Source organism: Oenanthe melanoleuca, chromosome 6 (assembly GCF_029582105.1).
Source record: "Oenanthe melanoleuca isolate GR-GAL-2019-014 chromosome 6, OMel1.0, whole genome shotgun sequence".
Lineage (NCBI taxonomy): Eukaryota > Metazoa > Chordata > Aves > Passeriformes > Muscicapidae > Oenanthe > Oenanthe melanoleuca.
The window spans coordinates 19,154,356-19,166,559 of record NC_079340.1 but is presented as its reverse complement, the minus strand read 5'-3'; the positions used below and the strand labels follow the sequence as shown (position 1 = coordinate 19,166,559).

General features: G+C 44.8%; 1 protein-coding gene across 1 annotated transcript; it reads left to right on the top strand.

The window, feature by feature from the left end:
* Positions 1–1,639: 1,639 nt before the first annotated feature.
* FGFBP3 (fibroblast growth factor binding protein 3) lies at positions 1,640–2,944 on the top strand. The gene is made up of 2 exons (XM_056494598.1): positions 1,640–2,001; positions 2,302–2,944. The coding sequence occupies exon 2, from the start codon at positions 2,367–2,369 to the stop codon at positions 2,853–2,855; it is 489 nt and encodes a 162-aa protein (XP_056350573.1). The 5' UTR covers positions 1,640–2,001; positions 2,302–2,366; the 3' UTR covers positions 2,856–2,944.
* The last annotated feature ends 9,260 nt before the right edge of the window (positions 2,945–12,204 follow it).

The following is a 12,204-nucleotide window of genomic DNA, read 5'->3' as shown; positions in this document are numbered from 1 at the left end:
CTTCCTACAGCCCATGGGAAGTCCTCAGCACCCATGAAAGTGAAATACACATTGTGGCATGCTGAGAAAGGAGCCACACAGCTGGCAGTCAGGTCAGCCTTGTCCTTCACAGGTAGTTATGTACATCCCTCTTGAGATTCTTGGTTTTAAACCCTCTCCTATGGTTTGTTGCCTAAGATATTTTATTTCCTTCCCATGGTCCTTTCTCCTCTGTTGTTTCTCTCCTGCTCCAAACAACCATCTAGGGAGAGCTCTAACTATGCAACATGGTTAGGAAGTGGGAAAGCTACCTGAAAATTTTCCCCCTCCCCTGAATCTGAGGAAGGACTCAGAATCCCATCTCTTCTCCAGCAGTCATTCTCTCAGTCTCTCAGACTCTACAGAAGTCTCTCATTTTTAGGACTTACAGCACAGAAAGATCAATGAGTCAATATCAACTCCTCTCATCCATTGAGTAGTATCATAGAATGGTTTGGGTTGTGAGGGACTTTTAAGGAATTCCTAGTTCACCCCCTTCAATGAGCTGGGTACATCTTCAACCAGATCAGATTGTTCAGAGCCCCATCAAGCCTGGCCTCGGTTTTTGCCCAGGGATGGGGCATCCACAGCCTCCCAGGGAAACCTATTCTGGTGCCTCACTACACTCATTGTAAAAATTTGCTTTTTTATATCTATTGAAATCTGCTCTCTTTTAGTTTAAACTAATTATTCCTTGTCCTATCACAGCGAGCCTTTCTAAAATTTGTCCCCATCTCTCTCCTTTATTCAGAGAAGTCTTCCAGCCCTCTGACTGTTTTAATAGCCCTCCTCTAGACCCACTCCAAGAGGTCCATTTCTGTCCTGTGCTGGGACTCCAGAGCTGGATGCAGTGCTCCAGCTGGGGTCTCACAGAGCAGGGCAGAGGGGCAGAATCCCCTCCCTCACCCTACTGGCCACGCTGCTTTGGATACAGCCCAGGACACATTTGGATTTCTGGGCTGTCAGTGCACATTGCTGTGTGATATCCAGACCTGCACCCATCAGCACTCCCAAGTCCTTCTGGGCAGGGCTGTTCTTGATCTGATACTGCGAGAGCAGCAGGGAGCTGCTGGTAACTAGGGAGCTGGTTATCATTGAGTGACAGGGTCAGAACAATAAGGAGTTTGGAACAGATGTGCAAAGTACATCACCACCCGTGAAACAAAAGTACATGTCGGTTTTGAGATCCTAATTCTAAAAAGAGATTTCTGAAATTGGTGCCTGATATGCCATCCCCAAACGTGCAGTAACAAAGGTTATGTCTACAGTCTTTTGAAACTTCTGGTATTTTTTAAAAACACACACTATAGAGAAGACTCTTACCACATTAATACAAAAAAAAAAAAAAAAAAAAAAAAAAAAAAAAAAAATCATCCTGAATAATCCACAGGATATTCTGCTTCAGAAACGAGAGTCCCTTTTAACTCCGTCAATTGCAAAGGAACAGAAATAGACGGATTCCCATGCACCAGGCACACACCCACTGTCCCTGCGCCCCCGGAGGATGCCAGCTCGGCTCCCAGACTCCCTCGCCACCTCGGAAGGGGGCCGGGGCTGCGGGATGGTTTTGTGATACGGCGTGCGTCTTCCTCGAACAAAGAGCGACCGTGTCGGGCGATTTCCTGCGGGCCGGTGCCATCGGGGCACGGCGCTCCCGGCGCGTCCCCGCGCTGTCCCCACGGGCGGCGGCCGGGGAGGGGCGTCGGGGGGGCAGTCCCGAGCATTGATAACCCGTGCCGGGCCCTCCGCGGGGGCAGTCCCGAGCATTGATAACCCGTGCCGGGCCCGCCGCGGGGGCAGTCCCCGAGCATCGATAACCCGTGCCGGGCCCTCCGCGGGGGCAGTCCCGAGCATCGATAACCCGTGCCGGGCCCGCCGCGGGGGCAGTCCCCGAGCATCGATAACCCCGTGCCGCGGGCAGCCGGGGAGCGCGGAGCCGCCGCGCACGCCTGCCCGGCACCGCACCGCACCGCACAGCGCACCGTGAGTGCCCCGGGACAGGGCGGAAAGCACCGGGGGGCGCGGGGAAAGGACGGGGTTGCCCCTAGCCGGGTCTGATGCCGCTCGCAGCTGTGATGCCGCAGCCGGCGAGTGCGAGCTGCTGTCCAGCTACGGCTTCCTGGCCGGGGTGGTCCCGGGACGGAGCTGAAGGATGGATGGACGCGAACTAAAAGGGGATTGCGAGCCTGGAGGGACAAGCCCGCTCCGGCGCGGGTCGGGCTGGCCGAGCCCAGGGCTGCGATCCCGCCGGGGCAGCTCCCGCCACGGTCCGTGTGTCCGCAGGGCGCGGGAGATGCGGCGGGAGGGCGCGCCCCGCGCAGGGACGCCCCGTCGCTGACACGCCGAGGATGAGGCTGCCGCTGGCGCTGCTGGCCCTGGCCGCCCTGGGGGCCGCCAGCTCGGACCGGGAGGAGGCGGAGGAGGCGCGGGCGGGGCGGTTCTCCACGCCCGAGCAGCAGCGGTGCCGCTGGGAGCTGCGCTCGGCGGCGGGGGCCAGCGAGCTGCGGCTGAGCTGCCGGGCGGCGGGCGGCGCGGCGCGGAGCTGCGCCTACCGCGGGGAGCCGCGGCGCTGCCCGGCCTTCGGCGCCCGCAGCCGCCAGTTCTGGCGGCAGATCCTGGCCCGGCTGCGGCGGCGGCGGGACCCCTGCGCCCCGGGAGCGCCGCTCAGCGCCCGGCTGTGCGGCCCCGGCCGAGCGCCGCCCGAGGCGCAGCTGCGCCTGCTGCCCGAGCCCGGCCCGGGCCCCTCCGCGCAGCCCACCGCGGACCCGGCGCACACATACTGCGCCGAGCGCTGGCACTCGCTCTGCAGCTTCTTCGTCGGCTTCTGGGAGGGCTGAGCCGCTCCGGCCCGCACCCGGATACTCCCGGCCTCGCCTGCCCTCAGCCAATGCCCCCGACGCTGTCCGCTCTCCTCTTTTACTCTTCAATAAAGCCTTAATTATTTTGGGACAAGAAGCTCGCGTAATTCTTTGTCTCTCCAAAGCCCTGTAACACCTGCAGCGCTGTCAGTGTGTAACTGACCCGGGTGAGAGCATCTTGGCACGGCTCGTGCACTCAAGTACATTAACGTTTTTCAAGGGACATAAACAGCTGTTCCCTCCCCAAAATCGATTTTTATAAGCCTAAAGTTACACTGGAATCACCCAAGTAGAAAACCATACACTTATTCACTTATTCCAGAATAAGAAACTGCTGAGACCTCACTTGACAGAGGTTTCACAAACTACATGAACCAGCCCTATTTCCCACAGAATAGCTGGTCAACTATCTCCAGACAAAAGCTTCAACAGGGCTGGGTGAGAAATCAGCTGTGAAAAGAAAGATTGAGAAACTCAGGAGCATCCAGGTACATGAACTGGATTTAGGAGATGAATGATATTTCATACAGCTAATGGCATAGTGTTGAAGTAAGGAAGTTGTTTTATCAGGGGGGGATGAAGATTTTGAGAGATACTTTATCCATACAAAATGGGGTACATTTGGTAAGGGAAACTAAAGTTTTCTTCAGCTGCCTGGGGTCCTACACAGCCCTGGACATCTGCCTATGACCAGGAACAGTTGCAGACCCTTTCTGTACAGTTTTAAGGATGGCTGTGAGAAGGCCACTAAGAAGTAATCAGGATCTGCCCAGTGGCTCTCACAAGGATCTGGACTGTTGCATGCAGCTCTTAGTGCTAAGATGATTTCCTTTACAGCAAATAGCTAGATAAAGCTCAGCAGCACTATGTAAAAGCTTCATCATCACTGCATGTGACTTGGATGACTATTTTTTTTTAATGACTGCTCACTTTTCCTACATGTGCCTGTCACCCCAGCAGCCACAGAGCGGACTGATGGCCAGAGCATTGCACAGTACCTCACAATAATGCTCAGCTTTGTTTTACTTCCATGGCCCTGGCACAGCAGCTTTGTGTAGTACTGCTAGAGCTTGTATTTCTCACCATCAGATGCAAAGGTGGATCACCATGGCAACCAAGCTGATTACCCACATCACTCTGCATTTAAAAACCCAACTAGAAGCTCTGAACAAATGCATTGTTTACCCAAGAGGGAGAAGAAAGAAAAGGATCCCTTTCTCTGTGTTTAATCACAGTATTTCCCTGAGTCTCCAAAATAGTTCAGTCTTCCTTTTAGCACCACTAACTAATAAAATACAACAACCCAAGAGACTGTATTAATTGCATTTACTGTGATTAATAACACCAAAGCCTAGTGCTGAATAGCAAACAAATACACAGTTTTTGTACTGAAAAGCTGATCTGCAGATCCCAAAGGCTGGGAAACCATAGAGAGATCCTCAGATTTGACTTTAAGGGGGAAGACCACGGCTTTTTACTTCCTATCTCAAAATTTTCATCCTCTCCCATGACTGGATAACAGCTGCCACCACCAGCTAAGGCAACCAAACCAGAAACATTTTGCAGCCAAGATCTTAACTTCCAACAGAAGCTATTCCTTTTAGTCCTGTGGCAGCTCCACAAGATGCACTCATTACACTGCCCACCCTTGGATTTAGTTCAACCCCCCAGATCTGCCCATGCACCCCCTCTGCAGCCAGCCCTTACCTCTGCTGTCCCACTGCAGCTGTGGCACCCTTCACCACTGCTCTGGTTCCTGGCTTGGCTGGCTCCTGTCATCCCATCCTTCCCTCCTCAGCACCTCCTGACTGTCCTCAGCAAGTGTGGCCAACCGGCCAGGCCCAGACCCTGTTTATCCCCTTGGCCTGATAAACTCTTCCTTCCCAGAGGAAGGTGGTGCTGGCATAATTAACCTTTCCCACAGGCAGCTGCTGCTTGGATTATGATCACAAGGGTGCTGCTAGCTGACATATCAGGACGTAAAGTGCAGTTTTTTCAAGAAAAAGCATAAACTACCTTAAAACAAAACCAAATGATTGACATTTTAGCTTCTGGAAGTTGAATTCTGGGACTCTAACTAAGGAAGTTTTCAGCAGGGAAAAAATCATGTTTGTGCCATATTGCACACTGCATTGTTTTCTTTCCTCTGGCTGTTGAGTTCATATCTGTATCTGGAGGTTCCAACAGAATCTTGAAAGCTGGCACTACCATTTCTTCATTTTCCTTTGAAGAAAAATCAGTGGTGCTGAATCTGGCATGCAAGTAGTGCATCTGGCTTTAATTGCTCTCTTTATATGTAGAAAGCCTTTGATCCTATTAAATAGCACTAATCTCTCTTTCACTACCTTCTGATTTTGAAGGAACAATTAGAAGATGTTACTCTAATTTGCAAGGTTAAAGAAGGCAGTAAGTTGTCTTGCTGTGTGTAGCAATCCTTTCCTGTATAGTGACATCAAAAATTAATAAATGGAATGGAATAACTCTTCCATCACTGTCTGAACAGGGTGTCTCCCACAATGGGTCTAGAGTTGCAGACCCCAGACTTTGTCCACGTTCAGTCTTTTCAGTCCACAACAGGAATTACTCTTTCCTGAGTTCTGCACTAGGCACTTCCTTCTAGAAAATTCTGATTTTCTCTCTCAGTCTTCATTCATTCCTTTGAATTCAGAGGTTCAATAAGTGGAATCTGGTCAGGCAGTCATAATTCAACCCCCAGCTCTACCAGCTGTACTTGCATATTAATGTTTCCACATGTAATTTTGACACTGATGTCTCCTATTTGAGTTTATGACCAGCCTGTGCTGGGGGAGTCTGCAAAGGCATGCAATGTTTTTGGAGGTTTGTGGTGCAATTTAAAAGTTGTCAGATTATTAACAAATAAGGGAGAGGCACAGAAAGAATAAAAAGAAAAAAAAAAAAGAAAAAATTTAAAAAGCAACTATTCAAGTAGGAGCTTGATAATGGAACCTGAAATCTTTGGGAATCTCTCTTTAATTGTCCCTTAAATATTTCAGGCCTCCCTTGTGCTGTGAACCCTATCTAAGACTTACTGTAAAGCAAAGCAGCACACAAGGTGAGTGAATGGCTTTGTCAATTTGCCAAACAACAAATCCCCTCCTCTGCAATAATCTGGATTTTTAAGAATTCCAAGCTCAGTTCATGAACACAGCTACATGAAAGAGGCTTTTAACTGTACAGTATTACAGAGTTTAGATTAACTCTCCCAGCCCTCACACTCCTTCCTTGTGTGGAAGGGATCTGTTAAGTACAAGTATGAATAAAATATCTACAGCTTCAGAAATAATTTTAGGGCTTAGCCTCATCCAGTCTGTGCTGTGCCTTGTGAAGTGTGGACAGGCTGCACTGCCTCTCAGAAGGCACATACTTTGCCTAATTTATTTCAAGCCCTCAGCAGGTAAATTATGCACATTTTTTGGAGGGGAGGGACAGGAGGGGCGGCAGGTGCAGCCCGAGCTCAACCTGCATTCCTGATGACATTATTTTCTATTTAGACTGGCATAAAATGAGAAAATATTTGATGGAAGTGTCATGGTAAAACACAGAACCAATTTCTTATTACACATTCTCAAAGTACTAAAACATCTATTTAACAAAGGACATCCATAAGATAAAATCTGGTTCAATTATAGAGATCCAAATCCTAAAATACAAAATGGTATGCAATATCTACTTCAGCACACATTCTTAATTTCATAAAAAAATGTCTTAAATAATTTTCTCCAGAGCCTGTATACAATCTGATTACTGGACCCAGCAGATATTCTCTCGAGTAAATTAAAGTCTTAGGTCCCAAAATGTCTATAGGGCTTGAATTCTTGGTTGAAAAAGAATAAAAAAAATCCTACAGTAATTTCTTTTTTTCAGACTGCAGTTGTAACTAGAAAATGCATGAGATGTATCATCTTCATAATTAGTTTAGTGAAAAGCAGAAGAAAGTGTAGTGGCTAACCTTTTAAAGCTGTGTTTCTTCTCAATTTAAAAAAGTACTGTGCACTTCTCAAAGTCACTATCCTTAGTAGCAGCATGATTTGCACTAACAGGAATAAATATAGCCTCAACTCCATGTGTTTGCTGCTTCTTTTTTTATTTTTAAGAGCAAAACCTTCCAAAATTATGAATAAATTTATCACCAGTATCCTTTTGATTGGAAAAGAGTAACAAGACAGCCACACATGACAGTATTATTTTGTGTTAGTCGGGACAAGATGTTGAGGATTTAGAGCTGATCTTTTGTTTCTGCTCAAAGACAAATGGTATAAAATTTGTATGCATGCTTCTGTCCTGACAGCAAAGGGCTTCAGCAGACTCGCTGAGAGCTAATGGCTCTTGGGGATGCTGTTCTCTGAAGTCCCTTGGCATGAAATGGTCTCTTGCAATTCATCTCCCGTTAATAGCAGCTCCAAGACTACAGGTTTTTTGGTTTTTTTTTTGGTTTTTTTTTTTTTTTTTAAGTTCTTTTATCCCTGGCTGAAGCTGTCTGTGTTCTCATTGGAGCCCAGAGGGTGTAGTGTGATGCTTTTCTCCCCTCAGCAGACATGGGGGCAAGCTGGAGGCCCTATGGGAAGCGGGGCCGATGTCATCCCACCCAGCACGGGGCCAATGAACGCCCGCAGCCCCCGCCCCGCCGCACGGACACGGCACAGCATCCCAATGGCCCCGGGGCTCCCTGCAGCTTTATCGGGCACTGGAACAGCGCTGGAACGGGACGGCTCCTTCCAGTGGGCATCTCTGAGCTGGGAGCATCGTGGTCATGTAGGAAAACAGCAGCGGAAAACAAAAAGTAGTTTGGTTTGAGAAGGAAGTTATTATATACCCAAGGGAGATAAAGCTGCTGTTTTCATTTCTGGGAGGCAAGGTAACCCTGGGGTGGGGGCCAGCCGTGTACAGGGGGCACCTATGGGGAAAACACGACTGGGACACCAAGAGGAGCCACCTGGCCCTTTCTGCCAGCACCAGGATGGGGGGGAGAGCCCAAAGCACCTGGCATTGGTTGCCTTCTTCCTTCTAATGTGCCCATGTAGTAAACATGGCTTACTAATGAAATAGCATCACACAAATAGGTGTATATGATACCACAATGTAATCACTGACAGCTTGGTCTGCCTTTTACACAGGTCCTCCTCACCTGCAGTGGCTGTGCAGATGTTTCATTGCCTTCTCACACTCTTTGCTGCCTCAGATCAGACTCTGATGCTCCACCTCTGTAGTTCCTCTGCCCCCAACCTGATGGAATGGTGGGACTCTCAACAGTGCTAGTTCCTTTCAAATTGTTCAAACTAACATGCCAATGTGGAGTAGACTTTTTGTGGGAAATTTGGAGCTAACCCCTGAATGAGGCTAATGAAAATATTTCCATCACACATCAGTTGCAGTAGAAGTCATTTGCGCTTGAGAGGAAGTACCAGCTAATTTTAAATCAGTGAAAGTGAGAGTAAAAAACTGACATAGGTAACTCAGAAGATAAGGCTGAAAAAGTTGTAATTTCCTGAAAAATTATAGGTTTGGTTTTTTTTTTAATTTTTATTACTACAGTCTAGGTAAGGAGTGAGTACATATAAATATTCTTTGTAAATAAAAACAGTGGTTTGTTGGATAGCCTCTCTTTTCATGGCACTTCAGGAATCCTGTTCAGCACAGGCTTGTGCTGTTAAACCAGTTATCCCACACAGGCACCCCAAAGCTGGGGGACATTGTGATGGATGTGTGGCCATTGTCACTCAACACACACAGCAAACTGAAGCCATCTCCAGTCTAGTGACAGACACAAACTGTATTTTACCAACACTGGATGATCATAATTTATAAATAAATATAAAATAAAAATAAATACGAAAAAAAAAGTGGTCTAAGTCTTGTATGGGGAGAGGGTGAAGGGACAGAGATTTAAGGCTAACAGAGTTTTCAGCTATGTTTCTATTGGTAAATTAACCTTTCCAAGGCCTTCAATAATTGCTGGAGGGTGTAGAAAGGTAGCTTCTGTCAGATCTTCTCTCTTTAACATCTAGGGACAACTTTTGAGGACTCTCATAGAAATGCATAGTCATTCAACTTCATGTGTGTGTCTGTGTGAGCTCACCCCAGTGAAGAGCATCCTTCTCTGAGCAACACAGCTTTTACAACTGCTGCTGCTCTTGAGCTGCATTAAGGTTGTAGCTGGAAGAAGTCAGAACGAGAAGTATGATTTCTGTTCAGTCTGGTAAACCAGCACAGCCATGCCACTGCCAAGACTGGAAAAGCATGGGATGTAAAGGGAGAAAGCCCCCACTGCCTCCTAATCTATTAAAATGAGCCACAAACACAATACTGATGTGGTAAGTCAGGGCAATATGCAAATGGCTGCATGTCCCAGAAACCCTAATCCTATCAAGAATGCAGAAGATGTTAATTTGACCATCTTTCACAGCTCATAAATCTATCTGTAGCAAAGCCAGGCTGCCAGATGTCATCCACTAGCACTTCTTTGAGGCTGGCAGTCTCCGCATAGATGCCAGATCATGCCTCAGTAAAGATCAATAAAGAGCATTGTTTGTGTGGCCTGAGGGCAGCTTCTCACATTTTGCTACAATAGAGGAAAACAGTGGGAAATGTGAATGACCGATTGGCAGAACTGGTGGTCTTGGTTGTCCTGCTTTCCACACACGGAGCTACAGATTTTACATGCATTTTTCATCAGCAGCAAGCAGATTAGTCTACCTTGCTCTCAACATTAGTGGTGTATGTTCCCCAACTTCAGATTTTTAATCGTAACCTATAAACACAAGCTAGACATAGTTCTTTTTTCTCTCAGGCAGATACTCCTTATTTACTTTAAATTACTTAAAAGAGCAAACACCTTTATTATGGTATAATCTTACTCCTAAGATTTAACATCTAGAATAGAAATATTCTATTTCAAAGAAAGCAAACGTCTGTAAATAAAATACCTCTACAACGATATATTAATTTCGTCCTTCTCAAATACAAGTTTTAAAATTACCAGTTGCAATATATCTACTTTAATACCAACCAGGATTAATCTGATTTTTACAATGAGGGTGGCATAGGTTGCTCAGAGAGGTGGTACATCACCCAACCCTGGAAACATTCAAGTTGGACAGGGCTCTGAGCAACCTGATGTAGTTAAAGATGTCCCTGCTCATTGCAGGGGTTTGGACAAATATAAATATATTTATATAAATATAAATATAGATAAACTATTAGGGTCCCTTCCTACCTAAACCATTACAGGATTCTATGATAATTTGCTTTTAAAAGATGTATCTTGATAGCACCACAGCAGATATTTTTGTATGAAGTTACCTGGGAGCAAGGTGGATGAACCTCACTTTTGTGAACTGAGATGTCTTTCAGCTTCTCAGTGGATTATCACAGAACTCCATGTCAAATCACTTAATTACAGTGTTGGGCTGAAAAAAGAAACGAGACAAAATTATGAAGAATGCTGTAGAGAAACAGGAATTTCCAGCAATAAAAATGACACGTGACTGTCTGCTATTACAGGTACAGACATCCCCATGGAAACTGCTGTTCATTTAGGATGTGTGCATTTCTGTCACAAGCCACCCACATCACTTCATTTTAATCATGAAGCTGCAACCCCACAGAACAGATTTCTCATGCTTTTTCAGATCAGACAGAGGGTCTAGAGAGGGGCAGGCTCTGAACCGAGAGGCTGAGGTGCTTAATGCTGGCAAATCCCTGCTCTCTGCAGCAAGGGACAAGGTGCAAAAAGCAACCACAGTTAAACTGTTCTGATAGGTCTAAAGAGACAAAATGATGCAAAAAAAAAACAAACCAAAAAAAAAAAAAAACAAAAAAAAAACACCTGAATAAAGTCAGTCTTAAAACTAAAGGACATAATGAAGTTGCTTGGGAAATCTTGGTTGCATTTTAGAATTCGATATGACAGAGGATTATGCATTGTGCCAGACTATGAGATGATAATTATTCCATTCAATAACCTTAAAACACTGTATTGCTAAATTATGGTGTAAATATAGCTCTGATTAATTTGCCTGAGATTAAGAGAATTACGAAGCAAATGTGTGTTTATAGATATGAGATAATTCATTATGCTAAAACTAGTAGGTCAGTGAGTCCAAACCCACTATTTTAATACTATTTTAAGTAGGTTAAAGATGCTGAACCACAAACTCCACAAAATATCTACTATAAATTCAGTCCAGTGAAGGAGACATATTAAGCATTATTTTGTAGTTGTTTTTTTTTTTAAAGGAAAACATGTTATTTATTGATATTGCAATAAAATATCTGTAATATATAACAATGCATCCTATTACACAATAATATTTAAGCTATTAATCGTACAAAGTCACACCATTATTCTTTGTTCTTTACAAAAAACTAAACACAGCTGAAACTTGATATATGAAATATTTAACTCATACATTTTGTTCAAGTGCTTTAGTGAAAAGCTAGTATTTCTGAGAAAAGGGAGCAAAGTCTCAGAAGACATAGAGGAGGCATACCTAAACCCAAGAATTTATGGACTATTTTGTATTAACCCTTGGCTTTTAAAATTTGCCACAAATATAAGGTTCTTGTATCACTTGCAAAGTATTATTGTGATTTCAGTATTCCCGTTGGACTACATCCCTACAGAAGACACATGGTACTTATAAAAATAAAACTGTGCAAAACTTTAAAGCATGTCCCTGAATAAATCTATTTATAGTAAGTGTCACGTTTTCCTTTAAACTGAAATATTCCATTTAACTGCTCCAAGTCTGAAATTACTATTATTTCTTTCTGTATTTTATAAATATATGTTATTTTTATTAGTGTTTCCAAATTTATAATTGACTAAGAACACTTTTAATAGCAGGTGGTATTTCAGAAGTGCTTTGGAATATGATCTAATACACAATTACATTAAAAAACAGGTTTCCCTATTTGTCCAATCCTATCCATAATGGGTTATTCCCATTAGAATTCCCCCTGGGACTTATGTCTCTGTGCTACTACTGAGAATTGCTTGAAATGAGCTAGCTCATCATTCTGCCTCTCCATCTCATTTTGAGTCTGATTATACAAATGCCAAAAGGTTTTTAAAGCTACTCAAAATGCTTACATGGCATATATATATATATATAGGATGTTGGATAGAAGGTTAACTGTAAGTTTTTTATTTCAGAAATTCAGCAATCTGACACACTTATGAGCAGCATGTTTCTCTAATTTTTTGTCCTTATCAAGACACTTGGTGCCTTTCACTCTAATTTAGCATGACTATTTCAGACCTTGTGGTCTATCACTGACCTGATTTTCTCTGTCAATGTAGTTGCCA